This window comes from Vicugna pacos, chromosome X (genome assembly GCF_048564905.1).
Source record: "Vicugna pacos chromosome X, VicPac4, whole genome shotgun sequence".
In the NCBI taxonomy this organism is placed as follows: domain Eukaryota; kingdom Metazoa; phylum Chordata; class Mammalia; order Artiodactyla; family Camelidae; genus Vicugna; species Vicugna pacos.
Genome location: NC_133023.1, coordinates 49,224,603 through 49,247,130, shown reverse-complemented (window position 1 = coordinate 49,247,130; position 22,528 = coordinate 49,224,603). Strand labels below are relative to the sequence as shown.

Sequence of the window (22,528 nt, the reverse complement as noted above, 5' to 3'; positions counted from 1 at the left end):
GTAGATCAAGTAATCAATGTATATAGAAAAATTACAGCCATTTTATAGGACTAAGAATATTATTTTCCTATTTTTAAATGATGCCAGAGGTTTAAATTTTTCTTATCCTCAATTTTATGACAGATTGGTGACTACATCAATGATGCACTTATTTGGTATTTTCATTCCTATGTAGATGGGCACAATCCTTTCTTTTAATCCTTAATATTTGGAGGATAATGGAAACTTGCCTGGTGGGTTAGCTACACTGCCAATGGTGGAAAACAAGAGGGTGACAAGAAACTTTATTGAAGCATATCCATCATAATAATAGTAAATATTTCTATAGTGCTTAGTATGCCCAGTAACTGGGAGTGGTTTTAAGCCAGTTCCAAACATTAACTCCATTTAATTCTCATTGTAACCCTAAGAGGTAGTTATAATTACTATCACCCTCATTTTCCAGATAAGAAGATTAAAATTCAGAGAAGGGAAATGACTTGTCCATCAGTCAAAGAGCTAAAAGAAAATCGGAGCCCAGACATGAACCCAGGCAGCCTGACTGTTGGGTCTAGTTTCCTCACTATTCTGCTTACTTAGAAAGAAAGGAGTCAGCCAAGCTAGGTGATTATATAGAGTCTATGATAGAGGATTTTGAAGGCTCAGGGAAGGGAAATTTGCCTTCCCACTCATCTCCCAATCCGTTTACTTGCTGATGCCTGATGTTTCATTTATTGTGATTCATTTCTTTGACTTAAGATTTGGTCCACTGTTTATAATGCAATCAACCCCATGGGTGAGGTAACATTAAGGCTTCTATTTTCCCTGTTTTCATTCTTATTTTATGAGTGTCACTTTTCATTTTACAGTTTTCATCTTTATATAGTTGAATCTCTTCATATTTTCTGTATGTCACTGTGGCTTTACAACTTTTCACCCCTCTAAGCCTCTATTATAATTAAAGCTGTTTTTGCTCTGGACTCAGGTGAGACAATGGCTCCAAACTTCACATCATATGCTGCCCTGTCCACTTTGAGATTTCTAAATAAAACATCTATCATTGTCTTCTCAAGCATATATCAAGACAACTTATGTATAATTTTTCATGTTCTGATCCTGTTTCTGTTCACTGAATTCTCTCCAAATTTGGGGGCACAAAATGACTCTGAGAATTAGGGAATGGGGAGAGGAGGGTGAAAAGTATTAACAGGTACTGAATGCATACTATATTTCAGTTATTGTGCTAGGTGCTTTTTCACATCTTATATCTTTTCATCTAATCCTTAAACATCTTTATGAGGGGGAAGAGGGATCTATAGGTGGTTCTAAAATGCTCCAGATTGGGACAGATGTGAAGGGATCCTGGCAAGATTCAGCCTTTCTAGAAGCCCAGCTCCATACCCAGTCTTGGTCATATAAAGAAGGCAGTTAACAATGAGGATCTGAAGGTTACTGAAAGCTAGACCTACAGTTCGGTCATCTTCAAAGAGATAAGAATTGAGAAAGATGGAGGGGGGGTACTGTGAGTTCACTGAAGGAGAAAGCAGAAGAAAAAAACAGATATGATGTCTGTACCTTGATGATTACTTCTATTTTGAAGTCAAGAGAAGGAAAAGGAACTAAAGAAGGAGAACACTCAGAGAAGAATGCAGTAAGGGCAGTGTTGTGGCCTGAAAGCCAAGGAAAGAAATCCTATTTTAGTATGACGTCACTCTGGGAACAAGGTTGTGACCATCTCTATAGGCAAGAATACAGAGTCCAGCAGCCAGTCTGCTGCTCTGCTACCATAGATGCCAATGAGAACTAGGACAGGTTGCTGCAAAAATGAAACATAGATGAAAGCATTTGGTAAACAGCAAAGATATTAACACACAGGTGAACACAGGTCTTGGCAAATCCTTCTGACCATTACTAGCTTATGTTTTAGTGGGAGGGAAATATTCAAGGAGTCAAAAAAAATTACAAAGATTAACCAGCTCCTTTTGCTCCCTAGCAATCCTAAAGGATACCACTTACACCATGATAGAATCCCAGAATGACTGAGCTAGAGTACCAGACCAGCTAGTCCAATCCCATTGTGTTAGAAATGTGGGAACAGAAGCCCAAAGAAGGGACCAGACCTCTCACAGTTAATGGCAAAGCTGGACAGAGAACCCAGGTCTCCTGCCTCCTCTTCCTCCCATTTGAGTGACTGAGTAAATGAGGAGTGAATGAGGAAAGGATTGGTGGCAAATGTTTCCACTAAGTTGATGAATTTTAAAAACCATATCTAGTAAAAAATAGAATCTCAAGAATGTCAGCACTACAGAAGGCCCCAGAGTTCATCATCTAGTGAGATAATTATTTTACAGATGAGTAAACAGACCCAGAGAAGGTTTGATTGGTTAGTGGTGCAGTCAGTCCCTCAACTCAGCTCTCCTGCTTCCTTAGTCTGCCTCTTCATGGAATCAGATCAGCACAGATTTAGAAAACCTGCATATATTTATTTACAAAATAAATATAACAAAAGCAAGTGTTCACATGATTTCTCTTCTCTCCTGATTAGAATGCAAGTGCTGTGGGAATAAGCACATAAGGAAAAAGTTCAGGGAAATGAGAGAATGACTGCATCCTTTAGAACAGGATCAATAGGAAAGGACAAGGGCAGATGGATTAAATGACTCATATCTACCAGGAGTTGAGGGGATTGGGAGGATGGATGACACAGGGCAATAAACCAGGGAGGGCTCTGTGCTTACATCTTATTAGGCTTAGAAAATGAGGTTTTAAGCATGTATCCTCTGTCAACTAAAAATTGTCACTCACCATCTGCCTCTACAAGGATGAAGTCACTAGCCACTTCAGTTGCTGACCTTCAACACATCCTGAAAGGAGTTCAGGGTGGAGATCAGGAATGAGGTCTTCAGATAGTTAGATATTTTCAGGAGAAGTTTTTATAAGTCCAGTTTCCTACACCTCATATCTAGAAAAGTACTAAAACCATTAATGGAAATATCTGCTCTTCATGACTAGCAGCAACCTTCCACCAAAAGTGTGCTTGATTGCATGTACTCCCTTCACCAAAATCACGTATATAATGACTTCCCCTATGATCTCCAGAGCAGTTCCTCAGAGCTATCCAAGAGGCTGTCTCCCAGCTATAGTCCTCATTTTGTCCCCAAATAAAACTTAACTCACAACTCTCATGTTTGCATTTTTTTTCAGTTGACACCTCTGTTAAGTATTTTATTTTAAGTGCTAGGTGACATTAGAGTTCCATCCTATTGTTTTACAGATGGGAAGACTAAGGCAGTGTCAGAGCTGGGATTTGAATCCAAGGTTCTGGACTCTGCAGTATGTCTTCTCCTCCCTTGAGTTATGGAGGAAACTGGTAAATGTTTACTAAGAAAATTCATACTTATATGAATACTTTTATAATAGGGTTTTTTCACAACAGAGTTTACAGACTTGGAGTGGGGCTCCCTTACTCTGCCACCTCTTCTTTATACCTTGTACTTTGCATGTGGGGGATCTAGGTCAGTGACATTGGGTAGTTGAGAAAGTATAGAAGGATAAGAAAGCTCAGAGACACAAAGCCATCAAAAATAGCAAGAATATCTAGCACAATCCATGTAGGCTTATGAAAATTATATGCTAATTACCCACAATTCCCATCTACAAGGGGAATCTTGGGGAAGGCTTCCATTACTCCTATATCATAATTATATGAATTATTAGGCCAGATTAATTGAAGCGATGGAAGGCATGCAAGTTTCTGGAGGAGTGTGAAAATGAAATTACCCATTCACTGGTTGTCCCCAGGCAGGTCAACGATAATTTTCACTCTTCAGCTTTTCTATGTGCCACATGTGGGGTCCATCCAATTCTAACATCCTATGTTCTCTTCCAGTCTTTCTTGTCTCAGTGAATGGTACTACCCTATTGCCCAGGCCAAAAATCCACAAGTCATTTTAGGAGCCCCTATCTTTCCCTCTATAACTCCTCATCCCATCTATGAGCTAATTATATCAGTTCTGCATCCAATAATATGTTTCCAGTCAGCCTGTTTTTCTTCATATTCACTGTTATACTCCAATCCAAGCCACCATCATCTTTTTCCTGAATAACTGCAATAGTCTCCTGGCTGATTTTCCTGTTGCCATTATTGCTCCAGTACAATCTATTTTCACAGCAGTCTGAGTGACCTTTAAAAACTAGATCCTGTTACTCCCCTACTTAAAACCCTCAGTGGCTATCTATTGTAATTAGAATAAAATCCAAACCCCTCATCTTGATTTACAAGATACTGCTTGTCTCTGCCTATTTCCTCAATCTATTATTGCTCTCCTCCATCAGACAGAGCCCTGCCTACTTTCTTTTATAGGACAAGCATGTTCCTGCTTCATGCCTCCTATGAAAGAAGGCTCATTGCACTGGCTATTCCCTCTGCTTGGAAGACTTTCTCCAGATCATTGCATGGCTGGGTCCTTCTCAGGTCTCTACTTCAATGTCACCTCTGAAGAGAATCCTTCTCGGACCATCCTACCTAAAACATTTCCCCTTCTGCCACCACTCTATTCCATCATCTTCTTTTAGTTTGTTTATTGGTCTTATCTCCACCTAAAATTCTCATATTTATTTGTTTTTTCTTTTCCATGATTATTGTCTGGCACCTCCAACAAGAAAGTAAACTTCATGAGGACAGGAATCTTAGGGAAGTAGTATATAACATAGTGGTTAAGAGCATGGCTTCTGGAGCCAGACTGTCTAAATTCAAATCCCAGTTCTGCCTTATTAGCTGAGTGACTCTGGGACAAAGTTACTTCACTTCTCTATGCCTCAGCTTCCTCTTCTGTAACATGGAGATAATAATAGTAATACTTCATAAGGTCATTACAAGGATTAAATTGACAATACATGCAAAGCACTATATCTCCAGTACTTAGAAGAGTGTCTGGCATGTAGTAAGTGCCCAAGAAATATTTGATGGCTGACTACATGAATGAATCTTTGATGACTCCTGCTCCTCTCCTTCTTTCCTTCCTAGTTTCCCCTCAGGACTCTTCCTTCAGAAAGCTTTTCCCTGACTGTTCCCTTTCCTATTTCCTAAGACTAAGTTCATTCTCTTGTTTTGCATGCTCACAGAACCCAGACTTCTTCCAATTTCTAATTGCTGGATATAGCTATATACTTATGTGTGCAATCTTTGTAATAACAAGCCTCTCCAATTGTAGGCTTGGTGAGGGCAGGGCCTATGTCTGTCATATCTACTGTGGAATCTCTGCTGCCTAGCATAGTGCCTGACACAACAGGTACATAATAAATATTTCTTGGCTGAATGACCCCAAAAATTTGGCTCATTTTTCTCTTAGAAATACTGATTAAGAAATATGACTTAAGAAATTCAATAAGTATTTTGCAGCATTTTTTGAAAGGCAAGTCAAATTGAAAGCTACTGTAGCATCTCTGCCTCCTCTCTTAGTTCAGTTTATTATTGAAGCACAGGGAATGATATATGAATTCAAATATTCTGGCCTCCACTCTTAAAATCTTAATCTATTCTTTGAAGGTATCAGGTCAACAAGAGACTGGTTGGCTTCCCCTTTGCTAATACTTTACACTTTAATGGTATTCATCCCAACATACTCTGCCTCCTTATCTGTTTCTTAGCAATAAGGACAATGTTGATTCTGATAGGACCAAGATATTTCATTCCCACAACCTCAAATCAATCAGTTTTTTTTCTGATAAAATAACACATTATAACTCACTGCTAGTACAACTCCTAAATATTCTCTCATTTATTATAGGCTTCTGATCAATCGAGAGTTATTGAATACTTACTATAAGGCTACCAGCTTGGCTTGAAGGTATTGTTTTAAGTACTGCTTCAAGAGAAGAGACAGAAGGTGATGGTTCCTTTCTATTCCCTTCTCTTATCTGTAACATTTTCCTTCCTGTCACTGCTAGCCTGGTTTCTTACAACTTGGCAAGGAGCAGGTGAGACACCTGTTATTAAAGAGGTCAAGAAGCCAAGATAAATCCATGGAGGCTTAGAGGCTTATGGACCCTTTCCTTAATTGGACACCTTGACTGTTACAAATAGTACAAAACTTCTTCCAAGATCTAAGTGCTCCCAAGGCCCCTTCTCCTAGATTAACTGTCATCGTCCTTCAGTGTACTTAGATTGGGAGCATGGAACATACTTGGCCTTCTGCAGGGTCTCCATATTGCACTATACTGTCTGGCTGAAGTAACAGAGACATTTGGATTCCACGGGGGCAGCAGCAGCTTGATACAGGCAGTGTGGGGCTATGGGAAAAGCATGAGCCCCTGAGTTCAAAGTTTGGTATCTATCTATTTCAGACAGGCTGGGTTACCTTGGATAAGTCCTTTGCTTCTCTTGGCCTCTTTCCTTATCTGTGAAATAGGGCTTTGGTGAGGCTTGAAAGAAGATATTTGCTAAATTACTTTGAAAATCAGACTGTAAAGCTATTAACACATTTAATTTAAACAGAACAAAGCCACATCTAGATCCTGACCAGACACATGAACAGAGCATGAGGTAAAGAGTCTAAGAGGAAGTGGATGATGAAAGAAGAGACATTAGTTTTAAAACCTCAAAGATCATTCCTAAATTACTTCCCTCACACCCTCATACACTCCCTCCATTTCTCCTTAAACCAAAGTTAACTCATAAAGCAATTTTTTGACATAAATATATATACTTAAGACCTCATTTTACTTCTGTTCTTCGTATTTTTTTCGGAAATATTCCCTTCCTTAATCTGTAAATTCCTTTGTCCAACCTGAGTCCAGGCTTTAGCTTTGTAACTAATTTTGTGGCCTTGGCCAAGTCAGTCTTCCTGAGTCAATTTTTCTTCCTTGTAAAAAGGGATAAATCTACTTACCCTCTCCACAGTAGTTGAGAGGATGAAATGAGGGACTGTACATACAGCTCTCAGCACAGTAGTTTATACATGCCAGGCACTTACCTGGATTCATTCCCTTCCCTCTCCTCTTATAGAGCAGAGCTGCAACCAGTTTTGGCACTGAACTCTAAGGTAGAGTAGCTCAGATCCACAGTCTTTGTGACCAACCAGTGGTCTTCAAATGGCTGTTAGTGGCACTATAAGACAGGTTTCTTCAAACCATCAGGAAACTGTTAGGCTAGACACCAGAGAGAACTTCCTAGGTGTGAAAGGGATGTCTGGGATCCAATAATGAGAAAGGATTCAATTCCTTCCCTAGAAAACTTGTAAAATCACTGTGGACATCCAGATGTCCTGAGACTCATGCCCTACTAACTTCTCTCCAGCTTCCCAAAATATCAAGCCCTGTATTTTAATACCCTCTGGGGATGATCTCATTGAATACTCAAAACAAGTCTTTGAGGTGGGGTCAAACAGGTCCATTTTTCAGGTGAGGAAACTGAAGCTCAGAAAAGCAAAGGGCAAGCAAGCTCAATCAGAGAGAGATCCAGCTCACTTTTAGTTGGGAATGAGTCAAAGTCCTCCTTTTATCCAAAACCCAGCTCTATGGGCCTGTCCATGCTCTCTGAGCAACTAGATCTTACATGTTCTCATCTCCTCCAAATCATTCTCCACTTTGCTTCTAGAGTCATCTCCCTAAGACATCTCTCCAACCTTATCACTCCCTGGCTTTGAAACGTAAAGTAACTTGGCATTATTTGGCACACAGTAAGCACTTGATAAATGTACTGGATAAATGTGTGCCTATACAATTAAATCTAACTCTTTAGTTTGGATTTAAATCAAAGGTCTTTCACAATCTGTTTCCAACCTACATCTTCCCATTTCTCTTTCCCACCTCCCCACTCGATATATGATCCTTATGCTTCAGATATCTTAGCCCACTTGTCCTTTGCTTTTTATATGTGTTATGCCCTGTTCTAGAAAGTCAATCCTCCTCAAAGGTCTGGAAAATTCTCAGTTACCCTACGTCTTCTCTGCTCAGGTTACACCTTATTCATTCCTGTATTATGACAGCACAATGCACTGTAATTAGTGGGTTACCTTTCATTCTCTCCTGCTCCTCAAAGGCAAGGACTTGCTTTTATTTATCTTTGCTTCACTCAGTGCTTCCCCTAGTACATCTCCTTTATAGACTGGCAAAGTTTGAGGTCAATAACTGTGGAATGGTTGGAGGGCTGGAAGGAACGACGTCACCACCGCCCCATCCCTCAGCTTAAGCAGCTGCTCCCTCCTCCCTTCCGCCTCTTCTCCACCCCCACCACCGCTCCATCTCTATCTGCATGCGAAAGCCACCAATTCCCAAACAGCTGCGAGAATGCGCAACATCTCAAAAGCGAATTCACCTTCAGGGTTTCTCTCCAGCCCCAAACTGTCCACTAACTAGAAAATCCTGGTAAGCTTTTGTTGGAGCGAGGGGCCCCAGCGGGGTGCGAGTATGTCTCTCATCTCTCCAGTTACCTTCTAGGGTATTTCTTCCCCATTTTTTCCCGCGCACCGGCCAAATGAATATCGCCATTCCCTTGTACTCCTCACAACCTTTGACATAATTATCTGTAACAAATTGATTTAAAGTGCAGATGCAGGAAGAGAAACAGGCATGTCGTGCTTGGCCTTCTGGGAGTTGTAGTCCTGCAGGTCCCTGAGCTGCCTGGCTGTTCCTGGAGCTGCGGACTACAGCTCCCAGGCCTTCTCCAAATTCCTACCGCACAGGCTCAGATCCCCATGCCCGGAGGAGGTGGCTACATTGTGTCTATTGTATCTCTGGGCTTGTGTGTTTGTACATTTCACAGGACGTGAAATTGAGAGTGAAAAGCATGGCAGATGAGCAAGAAATCATGTGCAAATTGGAAAGCATTAAAGAGATCAGGTAAGTGGAACGTTGCAGCACCCCCCCCAGACCCCCTCCGAAGCCCCCCAAATCCCTCACTGTGGGAGAGGGCTGAGGTACCTATGCAAAGTATCTATTGTTGAGCTACTTGCGGAGGGAGACGGGAAAGGAGCCCATTCATCGCTGAATCCAAGGTTGGGAAGAAGGCTAGGGGAAAGTCGGAATAGAGACAAGCAGAGAGAGAGAGGCAGAGAAACAGAGAGACTGAGTGAGAGAGCTCTCTTGCTAGATGTGTCTGAGAAAGGCAGCTGGAGACACAGTATGTGTGTTTGGAGGCAAGGGTGTTGGTCCCAAGACAGCTTTATTCTTCTTGGGTGGAAGTTGGGGGATGGCATTCTTGGACCTATTATTTTTTTAAAGTGTTTGTTCGCTCCAAGGTGTATTTGGCTCTTTGGTTTTCAGGAGACTAATTCTTTTTCAGTCTCTTGTTCAACTTCAGGACCTCGAGCTCAGGCGAGCCCTTTGAGCGCAGTCTAGCGCATCCGTGCTGGTGGCGGCTGGCTGCCAGTGACTGCCTGCTGGGGATGCGGAGGAATCCCGCCAGGCTGGGACTGGGAGGACAGAGAGCACTGGCTCGTGTGTATTTTTTTTTTTTAGCTTTCAATCACCACTTTCTTCCTCTCCTACTCGGTGCTCCGAAGGGGTATAGGAGCGATGGAGACTGGGGAGGCAGTCTCCGCGCCTCTGGTGAGATTGCAGCAGTTGCTCTTAGTCCCCAGAGGTGATGGGTTCATGGGAGGGCTGGTAAAGTGGTTATTGCCTGTGTTCCCTACCCCTTGTCTCCAGGAGTGGCTTTGGCAAGGCAATGATATTGTCCTTGCTCAGAATACAATAGCGCTGGTTGAGTGGACTGCCACTCAACTGACCCCAGGCCTTCTTTCACCTGCCATCCTCTGCCAAACCCTCTGCCGCCCCCACTCCCTGCACCAGTCCCGTTCCCTCTACCCACCTCGTCCCAGCTTCCACACTTCTCCTGAGGGCGCTCTGGGTCAAGCTGTCTACCTTTACTATTTTCCAGGAAATCTGAAGAAAAAAGAGGGGGATATCAAGTGTATCCCTTTAAGAAATAAGACTTTGACCAAGAGATTTAACCCTTAGAGTGAATGCTTTGGGTGAGACTCACACTTGAGATGCGGAGTGGGGAAGAACCTTGTTTTATTTTTTTGTCCTTTGTAGGGGTTTATCTCTAATATTGGAGAGTAAAAGGAAGGGAACTACTATTTATTGAGCCCCTGGTTTGCCAAGCTCTTTGAGCTACTGTCGCTCATTTAGCAAGAGTCCTGAGAACTTTCTACTCCTTTGCAACTGGGAAAATGGAGACTCAGACAATTTAAATAACTTATACAGAGCCAAAGAGTTTGAAAATGCCAGATTTTGACAGGAATCTAGTCAATTTGCATGCAGAGACTGTGGTCTTCCCTCTCTATCCCATGGTGGGTCTGGGAAAAGATAGAGAGGGAGGGTATATTGCAATTTTTCTCTGCAAAAGCATCAGGAGACAGGGAGTGAGATACCATGGTGCAGGAAAATGTCAGCTGTCATAGTAACAATGCAACTAATAAGAAGTTTATGCCTGCAAGTGAAGAGCCTAGACTTATTCTTACTGGACTTTAAAGAAGTCCCTACCCAATACCAAGAGAATGAACAGTTCAGAACAAGAAAGTGACTCCTCTCAGTGGAGACCAAATGCGGGGCCATGGCTTCAACCCACACCAGTGGTACACCTGGCATTCCTACCACTACTAGCTGGGATGGGATCCTCAGAGGCCTAGAGAGAGGCTTGATCTCCCACACTCAACCAGCAGTAACAAGGAGCCTCTTTCCAACCTGGATGTCAATCAGAGACCCACTGGAGAAGCTGGACTTATACTGCCCCCCTTCCCAGCAAAAGTAGCATGTCAGAGGCCTGCAAAAACAATAGTATTAAGAGAGATCCAGAGTGTCCAAATTTAATTTAAAAAATAATTTGCCATACCAAGATTATCAATTTCAATGACAAGAAAAACAGATGCTAGGATTGAGGTGACACAGATGTTAGAATTATCTGACAAGGATTTTAAAGCAGTTATCATAAAATTGCTTCAGAGAGCAACTGCAACACACTTGAAACAATTGATAAAATAGAAAAATCTCAGCATATAAATAGAAAGTCTTGACACAGAAATATAAAACACAAAGAGCCAAATGGGAGTTGGAGAACTAAAAAATATGATAGCCAATAAATAAATAAATAAATAAATAAATAAATAAATAAATAAAACGAACAAAAACCTCTAAAAACTCAATGGATGGGCTCAACAGAGAAGACAGAGGGTTGAATCAGACAACTTAGACATAAAACAATAGAAATCACCCAATCTGAACAGAGGGAAATTAGATGCAAAAAGAAAAAAAGAAAAAAGAAACAAAAAGGAATTGAGCCGAGCCAGAGCCTCCAGACCTGTAGGGACTATAACAAAAGATCTGACATTCATGTTAACAGAATTTTAGAATGAGAAGAGAAAAAAGGCAGGGTCATAAAAAATACTTGAAGAAATAGTGGCTAAAAGCTTCCCAAATTGAGCAAAAACATAAACCTCCAGATCCAAGAAGCTAAGCAAACACTATCAGGATAGATTCCAAGAAATTCACACCAAGACACATCATAGTCAACCTTCTGAAAGCAAAAGCAGAGAAAAGATCTAGGAAGCAGCCAAAGAGAAACACCACCTTTAGGAAAAAAAAAAGAATGTAAGCAGATTTCTCATCAAAAACTGATGAGGCCCTAGCAGGAAGTAGCACAACATTTTTCAAGAGCTGAAGGAAAAGAATCATCAACCCAGTAGCCTATGTTCAGTGATAATATCCTTCAGGAATAAAGGGATAATCAAGACATCCTCAGATGAAAGGAAACATGAGATTTATCAGTAGATTTACTCTATAAGAATAACCAAAGTAAATCTTAAAACATAAAAGAAATGATAAAGAAGGAACCTTGGAAGAAGGTCCCAGTAGACAAAAACATGGGTAAATACCACAGAATTTCATTGCCTCTTGAGTTGTATGAATCATATTTGATGATTGGATCAAAATTTATTACATTGTCTCATGTGGTTCTCCATGTATATAGAGGAACTATTTAAGACATTTATATTATAAACAGGGGAGTGTAAAAGGATGTAAAAGGGAGGAAAGTTTCTATAGTTTACTCAAACTGGTAAAATAATGACATCAGAAAACTGATAAATTATGTACATATAATGTAATACTGAGAAAATCAATAAAAATGTTTCAAAGATATGCACTGAAAAACATGGATAAATCACTAAGCATAATACCCTCAAGGTCCATCCATGTTGTTGCAAATGGCAAAATTTCATTCTTTTTATGGCTGAGTAATATTCCATTGTGTGTGTATGTGTGTGTGTGTGTGTGTGTGTGTGTATATATATATATATATATATATATATATATATACCACATCTTCTTTATTCATTCATCTGTTGATGGAAACTAAGGTTGCTTCCATATCTTGGCATTTTTAAATAATGCTGCTATGAACATTGGGTGCATATATTTTTTCAAATTATTATTTTTGTTTTTTTTAGATATATACAAGAGTAGATCTATTTTTAGTTTTTTGAGAGATAAATTCTGTATGTTATCACTTATGTGTGGAATCTAAAAAATAAAATAAATGAATAAATATAACAAAATACAGAAACTGACTTACATATTTAGAGAGCAAACTAATGCTTACCAGTGAGGAGAGGAAAGGGGATGAGGGGCATAATGGGGTAGGGGATTAAGAGACATAAAATACTATATATAAAGCAAATAAGACACAAGGGTGTATTGCACACACAGGGAAACATAGTCAATACATTATAATAACTTTAAATGGAGTATAATCTATATAAATTATTGAATCACTATGTTGTACAACTGAACCTAATATTATAAATCAACTATACTTCAATTTAAAAAATTATAGATACATCAAAATGGAATTTGAAAAAATATTCAAGTCACCCACAGGTAGGCAGGACAAAGAAAACAGAAAAAACTAGAAACACAGAGAGCAAACAGGTAAAAAAATGACAGACAGCCTTAACATATCAATAATTATGTTGAATATAAATGGTCTAAATAAACCAATTAAATGACAGTCGATTTAAAAACATGACTGAATTATGTGAGAAAGGGTCAATCCACCAAGAAGACATAACAATTATAGATGTATATGCACCAAAGTGATTTAAATTCCCCTGCTTTTCACAATTTAACAGTAATATGCAAAGGTTACTTCGCTTGGTTTAAGAATTTAAAGTGGGAAAGTATTATAAGTACATACTTGATGTTCACATATGGACAGGTAAAACATGTATAAGAGGTGGAGAGAAGGAAGGGGTAGAAGGAACTGGAGAAAGCAACTAACGTTTGCTGAATACTTACTAATTTAAAAGCTTTTGGCTCATTTAATATTTAATCTTGCTAATGGAAATCTGAGGTAGGATTTATTGTCCCCATTTTACAGATAAGGATACTGAAGCTCAGGGAGGTTAGGTAACCTATCTATGGTCACACAGCTAGGAAAAGAAGAGAGAATATATCTTCCAATTCACATGGCATATTCATTTCAGTAGATGCTGATAATCTAATTAACCATTATTCATAGTTCTTCAACTGCTCTAATCCTAAATCCCTTAAAGATATAAATAAAGCAGCCTATTTCTGTTTTAAAAAAAGTAATAATGTTACTTCTGGGCTGAAGTAGCAGTGGTGATGGTAATATCACCTCAAGACCTGGTTAGGTCAGGCTGAGAGCCAGACTCACTCCCAGGCACAGAAATATATACATTCATAGTCAGTGCTCACATACATTGATGGCAGAATTTGAAGTGGGAAATGTCTCAGGAATAGATTCTCCCACCACAGACCATTCCTCACTTCTGACTCTGACCACACGCTCACAGCCCTTCTTCCTTCCCAATCCAACCACACTCCAACACTATGCTCCAGACTTCAGCCCCCAAATCCCACACTGGTCTATTTTGCCCATCTGTTCCTTGAGCTTTCAAGTGGTGATAAAGGAGCATGTGGATATGTGGAAAGGGGAAGGAAGGAATGGAACAAAAGAAGGGAGATGGAAAAGAGGGAAGGAAAGAATTCATGAGTTAAAGAAGGTGAGCACAGCCATCATTAGATAAACCAGAGCCCTTCACCAGCTCCCCAAATGCATACTAATAACTCCTTAACATGCATGTGCCATCCACACACACATATGCACACATCCATGCCCTGATGCACACATACCAATACATAATGAGTTTTCCTAACTTAAGAAAGGAAAAACTCATTTTGGAAGTAAATACTGCGGTGTTAAGTAGTTCCTCTTAAGTCTGCTTCTGCCCTGGATCCTCTATGTTTTCTCCCTCTAAACATTCTCCTGGGTTACCTCCTATACTCTTATGGCCTCAAATATTACCTCCAAATCTTCAATCTATACCCCCTACCCTCCTTCCAAGCTGCATCCTCATACAACCCATACCCAAATGGGCTTGTCCACCTGGTTGTTCCACAGACACAGCTCAAGTTGGCCAACTCTTTTTTTTTTTAACATTTTTTATTTACTTATAATCATTTTACAATGTCGTGTCAAATTCCACTGTAGAGCACACTTTTTCAGTTATACATGAACATATATATATTCATTGTCACATTTTTTTCTCTGTGAGCTACCATAAAATCTTGCGTATATTTCCCTATGCTATACAGTATAATCTTGTTTATCTATTCTACAATTTTGAGATCCCATCTATCCCTTCCCACCCTCTGACCCCTTGGCAACCACAAGTTTGTATTTTATGTCTTTGAGTCTATTTCTCTTTTGTATTTATGCGTTGTTTTTTTTTCTTTTTTAGATTCCACATATGAGCGATCTCATATGGTATTTTTCTTTCTCTTTCTGGCTTACTTCACTTAGAATGACATTCTCCAGGAGCATCCATGTTGCTGCAAATGGCGTTATGTTGTCGGTTTTTATGCCTGAGTAGTATTCCATTATATAATTATACCACATCTTCTTTATCCAGTCATCTGTTGATGGACATTTAGGCTGTTTCCATGTCTTGGCTATTATAAATAGTGCTGCTATGAACATCGGGGTGCAGGTATCATCCTGAAATAGGGTTCCTTCTGGATATAAGCCCAGAAGCAGGATTCCTGGATCATATGGTAAGTCTGTTCCTAGTCTTTTGAGGACTCTCCATACTGTTTTCCATAGTGGCTGCAGCAAACTGCATTCTCACCAGCAGTGTAGGAGGGTTCCCCTTTCTCCACAGCCTCTCCAGGATTTGTCATTTGTGGAGTTTTGAATGATGGCCATTCTGACTGGTGTGAGGTGATACCTCATTGCGGTTTTGATTTGCATTTCTCTGATAGTTAGTGATATTGAGCATTTTTTCATGTGCTTATTGATCATTTGTATGTCTTCCTTGGAGAATTGCTTGTTTAGGTCTTTTGCCCATTTTTGAATTGGGTTGTTTGGTTGTTTCTTCTTAAGTCATATGAGCTGCTTATATATTCTGGAGATCAAGCCTTTGTCGGTTTCATTTGCAAAAATTTTCTCCCATTCTGTAGGCTGTCTTTTTGTTTTACTTATGGTTTCCTTTGCTGTGCAGAAGCTTGTAAGTTTCATTAGGTCCCGTTTGTTTATTCTTGCTTTTATTTCTTCTAGGAGAAAATTTTTGAGATGTAAGTCAGATAATGTTTTGCCTATATTTTCCTCTAGGAGGTTTATTGTATCTTGTATTATGTTTAAGTCTTTGATCCATTTTGAGTTTATATTTGTGTATGGTGTAAGGGAGTGTTCTAACTTCATTATTTTACATGCTGCTGCCCAGTTTTCTCAACACCATTTGCTAAAGAGACTGTCTTTATCCATTCTATATTTTTGCCTCCTTTGTCAAAGATGAGTCGACCAAAAGTTTTTGGGTTCATTTCAGGGCTCTCTATTCTGTTCCATTGGTCTATATGTCTGTTCTTGTACCAATACTATGCTGCCTTGATGACTGTAGCTCTATAATCTATAGTATTGTCTGAAGTCTGGGAGAGTTACTCCTCCAGCCTCTTTCTTTCTCTTCAGTAATGTTTTGGCAATTCTAGGTCTTTGATGGTTCCATATAAATTTTATTATGATTTGTTCTAGTTCTGTGAAGTATGTCCTGGGTAATTTGATTGGCATTGCATTAAATCTGTAGATTGCCTTGGGCAGTGTGACCATTTTAACAATATTGATTGTTCCAATCCAAGAGCATGGGATATCTTTCCATTTTTTAAAGTCTTCTATAATTTCCTTCATCAGTGGTTTATAGTTTTCTGTGTATAATTCTTTCACCTCCTTGGTTAGATTTATTCCCAGATATTTTATTACTTTGGGTGCTATTTTAAAGGGGATTGTTTCTTTACTTTCTTTTTCTGTTGATTTATCGTTAGTGTAAAGAAATGCAACTGATTTTTGAACGTTAATCTTGTAACCTGCTAACTTGCTGAATTCTTCAATCAGCTCTGGTAGTTTTTGTGTGGACCTTTTAGGGTTTTCTATACATAGTAACATGTCATCAGCATATAGTGACACTTTCATCTCTTCTTTTCCAATTTGGATCCCTTTTATTTCTCTCTCTTGCCTGATTGCTGTGGCTAGGACTTCCAAGACTTTGTTGAGTAGGAGTGGTGATAGTGGACATCTTTGTCTTGTCCCAGATTTTAGTGGGAAGCTTTTGAGTTTTTCACCATTGAGTACTATGCTGGCTGTAGGTTTGTCTTATATAGCTTTTATGATGTTGAGATATGTTCCCTCTATACCCACTTTGGTGAGAGTTTTTATTGTAAATGGGTGTTGAATTTTATCAAATGCTTTTTCTTCATTGATTGAGATGATCATGTGGTTTTTGTCCTTTCTCTTCTATGTGATGTATTACATTCATTGATTTGCATATGTTGAACCAATCTTGTGTCCCTGGGATGAACCCCACTTGGTCATGATGTATAATCCTTTTTATGTGCTGTTGGATTCTGTTTGCTAATATTTTGGTGAGGATTTTGGCATCTATGTTCATCAGTGATATTGGCCTATAATTGTCTTTTTTGGTAGTGTCTTTGCCTGGTTTTGGTATCAAGGTGATAGTGGCTTCAGAGAATGAGTTTGGGAGTATTCCCTCCTTTTCAATCTTCTGGAAGAGTTTGAGAAGGAAGTGCTTCTTTGTATGTTTTGTAGAATTCCCCGGTGAAGCCATCCAGTCCTGGACTTCTACTTGTAGGAAGGTTTTTTATTGCTAATTTGATTTCATTTCTAGTGATCAGTTTGTTCAAGTGGTCAGTTTCTTCTTGATTCAGTCTGATGGACTGTATGTTTCCGGAAACTTGTCCATCTCCTCTCGGTTATCCAGTTTGGTTCCATATAGTTTTTCATAATATTCTTGTATGATATTTGGTAGTTCTATTTTATTTGTTGTAATTTCTCCATTATCCTTTCTTATTTTGCTAATTTGTGCTCTCTCTTTATTCTTCTTTGTGAGTTTGGCCAGAGGTTTGTTGATTTTATTTACTTTTTCAAAAAACCAGCTTTTGGTTTGATTGATTTTTTCTATGGTCTTTTTAAGCTGTATTTTATTTATTTCCTCCCTAGTCTTTATAATTTCCTTCCTTCTGCTGCCTTTTGGATTTTTTTGTTCTTCTTTTTCTAGTTCATTCAGCTTGTGGGTTAAATTGTTTATTTGAGGTTGTTCTTCTATTTTGAGGAAGGCTTGTATCACTATAAACTTCCCTTTTAGCACTGCCTTTTCTGTGTCCCTTAAGTTTTGTGTGGTTGTGCTTTCATTGTCATTTGTCTCAAGGTATTTTTTAATTTCAGCTTTGATTTCCTCATTGACCCTCAAGTTGGCCAACTCTTAAAAGTTCATCTCTCTCTACCCCAATCTAGCTCCTTCCCCTAAACTTCTTGTTTAGTACTGTCATTAACCCCAGAAACCTGAATGTTGATTTTGATTACCCTTTCTTTTTTATAACTCACCTCTGATCATGTAGTATGTCCTGTTGTTTCTACCCCCAACATCTCGCTCAAATTCCTGCCCTCCTCTTCATTTCCACATTCAGTGCCCCATTTTAGGCCTTTAAAATGACTGGCCAAGATAATTGTAGTGTTGTGCCCATTTCCACCTTTAGAGTTACTTTCCTATCTTCAATCTTCCCCCTATTTTCAATGCCATCCACACTACTCTGAGAACTGCCTTCCTGGTGTTAATAACATAATAACTAGTGTTATTATGTTATTCCTCAAACGCATTCACTGACTTCCCATTGCCTGTAGCAGTATTTTTCAAAACACAGGTTATGAACTATTAGTAGGTCATGAAATGTATTAGTTTCAAGTAGCATTTGCAAAAACATTTTTTTAGACAAAACAAGATAGACAATATCAGTATAGGTTGAATAATAAATGGTAGGTATTCCCTGTGGAAACTTTTGTGTTTCAGTTTTATATCTGTGTATGTGTGTATTGGGTCACAATCTAAGATTCACTTCTCACTGTAAGTCACTTCTTACTGTATGACCATAGATACTTGCCTATAATCATTGCCATGGCATTCATGCCCCTCTCCTCCACAAGTCTGGCCTATACCTACCTTTCTGATCTTATCTGCTACTACTTTTCATTCACCTTATCCTTTATCCACACAGAAGTTTCTCACTGTTTCATATACTTCCATTCTTCCAGGTCTTTGCTAATGCTGATCCCTTATTCTTTAATGATCTTCCCTTATTCCAAGCCTGTAAATTCTACTCATTCTTCAAGGAAGACCCAGAACAAACACCACTTCTTGTTCAAAACCTTCTTAAATTCCCCAGTCCAAATTAATCACTACCCCTTTGGGCTCCCACATGGAGATTTATTATAGCACTCAAGTTATTCTGCCTTATAATAAAATTTTGAATTGACATATGTCTCCTTCCTTCCTTGTATCCTTCATTCCTTCCTTCTTTCCTTCCTTCCACCTGCCATTGCTTTGGCAGCTTTAGCAGCCTCCACTATCACCTGGTTTGAGAAGTAACTCAGCCCCTGTGCTCAGTAAACAGCAAGTCATGGGACAGCTGGGAATTCTGGAACTTAGGAATGGGCAAGTCAAGCCAAACAATTCTGACTTTAGGGTAGAGAATGGAAAGGGGTTGACATTTGGTGCTGAGCTGTAAGAAAGTCTTCAAGGTGAACTATTCCAAGAAAACTGCTTTTTCAACAGCTGCTTTCCCAGATAAGCAAATAAATATTAAATGGAAGAACACTTGGTACTTAGGTAGTATTCTCACCAGATTAGAGTAGGCAGGAAAAGCTGGCTCCTTTTTCTTCCTTCAGTGCCATTTACTAAACACCTGTTCTGGGACATACACATGGCTGGGATATTCTGTGAAGACCACTAATATAAATTAGACGTGCTCTCAAGGATCTTAGAATCAAAGTCAATAGCTCTGATTTCTCCCTTGAGTTCCATACTCACAAATCCAACTTCCTACCTAACCAACCCCACTGGTTGTATCACTAGTATCTCTAACAGACCCCAACAAAACTCTCAACTTCACCCCTGTCCCTACCCCAAAACAGTCTCCTTTCCTAGTTTCCCATCAATAGTAAATGTGCTCTATCCCCAGAGCTGGAATTATTCTTCATTCTTCCCTCTCTCTGATCCCATGTATCTGAAACACTAGCACAGTGGTTATCAAACTTGAGTGTGCATTAGGCTCTATCTGGAGGTTCATTGAAACATAGATCACCAAGTCCCATCTCCAGAGTCTTTGATTCAGTAGATGGGCTGAGAATTTGTTTTCTAACAAGTTCCCACGCAATGCTGTTGCTGCCAGTCCAGGGACCACACTTGGAAAAAACTACTGCATTAGTAAGATCTGGTGGGTTATATCTATATTATATATTCTAGATCTGTCTACCTCTCACCATTCCCCTAGCTCATCAACAAATCTGAGCAGTTTTCCATACATCTCTGCTAGCCAGTGTCTTCGTTTGGTATGCCCATCCTCAAGTTTAACAGGTCCCAGCTGTCCAACTTGACTTGTTGAGTGAATGTTGGGCCTAAGTCGCCTCTGAAGCTGGCTCAACATTTCAGTAAGACTGCACCCTAGTGATTGTGGGAAACCCTAAGGATGTATCCTGTGGTTTTCCTGGGATTCTGTGGCCACACTAGCAGCACATTAGCCTCTTGGGAGGATTTCATTAGGAAATTTTCCACATGAAATTGGGTCTTTAATGACTTGGATGCTTTCCTTACTTGCGTTCCACAATATTCCACAGATTTCATCTCATGGAGTCATCCAACAACTGAAAGGTTATGCTGAGTCCTACTTCTCAGGTAGATAGAATTTCCAAGCTTCCAAGAGGTTCCATGATGTACCCAATTTCACCCTGAAAAAAAATTGTTGACTAACCCAGTACAAGAGTCACCCCATTGACTTGTTTTCCATGGCTTGAAATGCATCATATGAGGAAAGTTCCTTTATATGGTGGAAAGGTGATTAGGTTCACCACACTGAATTCTCTACTTTCCAACTTTGTGATGTTGGGCAGGTTATTTTACTTCTCTCAGCCTCAAACTTTTCATCTGTAAAAATGAAGCTAAACATACCTATTTATATTGTCATGATGAGGATTGAATTAGCATATAAAGTGCCTAGCACAGTTGCTGGAACATAGTAGACACTAAAAATAGATAGATAGATAGATAGATAGATAGATAGATAGATAGATAGATAATTTCTGTTAAATACCTTTCTTAACAACCATCACTTCCCAGTTCCTGGCACTTATAGATTCTTAATAAATGTTAACTGAATGAATTAGCCCTCCACCTATTTTAATATCTTTCTTTTTCTCTGAGATTAATGAAATTACAATCAGTACCCTGGACTTACCATCTATTTGCATTCATTTTTGTCACTCCAAATGAAATTGTTGAGCCCCACTTATAGTCAAAGCAGCATGAGAGATGACATGGAATTTACAGAGAGAAATATGATGCAGTGCCAGTCTCTAGAAGGCTCTTGTACATATAATTAACTGAATTTCAAGTTGCTTCATGCATAAGTCTGTACATTTAGAGGACCCAGAGGACCAAAGCTGCATGCTCTCGGGCTAGTTCCTTTCCCATTCTAGATATTTGTTTCTTCATCTCTGAAATTAAGAGGATTGATTTGCTTGGTGGCTTTGGAATAATTTTCTGAGGAGCCCTGGGAGTTCCAAGGAGGTCTATCAAGGGTCACTGGTAGAGTCAGGCAGGGATGGATTTGAAGAGAGAATAAGGAATCTGGGACCCACTTCTACTTCAACCATAATAGTTCTGATTCAATCTATTTTCTGTATTGGACCACAATCAATTATTTTACTTGAGGGAAGAGGTCTTCTCATCAATCACCCACAGGATTCAACACACTGTTGGGTGAATTGTACTTGCTTAATAATTTTTTCTCTGCTTGACTGATAGAAAATGTAAAGAGAAGGAAGCTAGCACGTGTGTGTGTGTACATATAAGTTGTGGCTGGCATGATGCCCACTCTGTAGATCTGAGCAAGGAATGAACTTTTACTTAAATTTAATCTTAGCCCAAACTACCCAGTTGCTGGACAGAGCATGGAAGGCTGGGCATTAGATCCTACTCCTGAAGAATGTGGTAAAGTCAATCAACTACAAGAGTAACAAGCTCCCATTTCTTTTTTTTTTTTATCATTAATCCCCTTCGCATTCCTCTTGGGTACCTCAGTCATCCAACTGTATTTAAAATCTGTTTCCTATACACAAGCCTTTTGACAAGTTATTTATTTTACTGGGAAAACAGGAGCAGAGGTGAAGAAATAGCTTAGAATTTGAGTTCAGATGGTGTTGTGGGTTTAGATTTAATACTGTGAAGCTATTGAAGGATATATTTTTAACAGCTTTATTGAGTTGTAATTTATATACCAAAGAAACCATCCATTTTAAGTGTACAATTCAATGATTTTTTAGTAAATTTACATAGTTATTCAACTATACCACAGTACCATTTTAGATCATTCCCATCATCACCAAAAGAAACCTTATGCCCAGTTTCAGTCCACCTCTGTTCCTACTCATAGCCACAGGCAACCAGTTATACTTTCTGTATCTATAGATTTGCTTTTTCTGGACATTGCATATAACTTAGCATATTGTTTTTGAGATTCATACACATTATACCATATATTAGTATTTCTTTCCTTTTTATTGGTAGACAGTATTCCATTATATGAATATACTGCATTTTGTTCATTCGCTCACCAGTTGGTGAACATTGGGGTCGTTTCCACCATTTGGCTCTTATGAACAATGCCGTTCCAAACATTTGCATGTAAGTCTTTATATGGAACAATATTTTCATTTCTCCTGGTTAGAGTCTTAGAGTGAAATTTCTGGGTCGTATGGTAAGCATAAGTATAACTTTTTAAGATATTACAAAACTGTTTTCCAAAGTGGTTGTGCCAATTTCCATCCCTAGAAGCAGAGTATAAACGTTTCAGTTACTAATCCTGTTGAGCGTCTTCTTCATGGATTTATTTGCCACTCATTTATCTTCTTTGGTGAGGTGTCTATTCAAAACTTTTGCCCATTTTTCATTTGGGTTGTTTGTTTACT

General features: G+C 39.1%; 1 protein-coding gene across 2 annotated transcripts in view; it reads left to right on the top strand.

The window, feature by feature from the left end:
- Positions 1 to 8,043: 8,043 nt before the first annotated feature.
- The window catches only part of ZC4H2 (zinc finger C4H2-type containing), a 31,799-nt gene continuing 17,314 nt past the window's right edge, over positions 8,044 to 22,528 (top strand). The window contains exons 1-2 of one of the 2 annotated variants that reach the window (XM_072956538.1): positions 8,044 to 8,346; positions 8,744 to 8,820. In XM_072956538.1, the coding sequence (XP_072812639.1) occupies positions 8,768 to 8,820 (53 nt within the window). In that variant the 5' untranslated portion in view covers positions 8,044 to 8,346; positions 8,744 to 8,767. Of the gene's footprint in view, positions 8,347 to 8,628; positions 8,821 to 22,528 lie in introns of those variants that run through there. The other variant, XM_006217911.1, reaches the window with a different exon arrangement.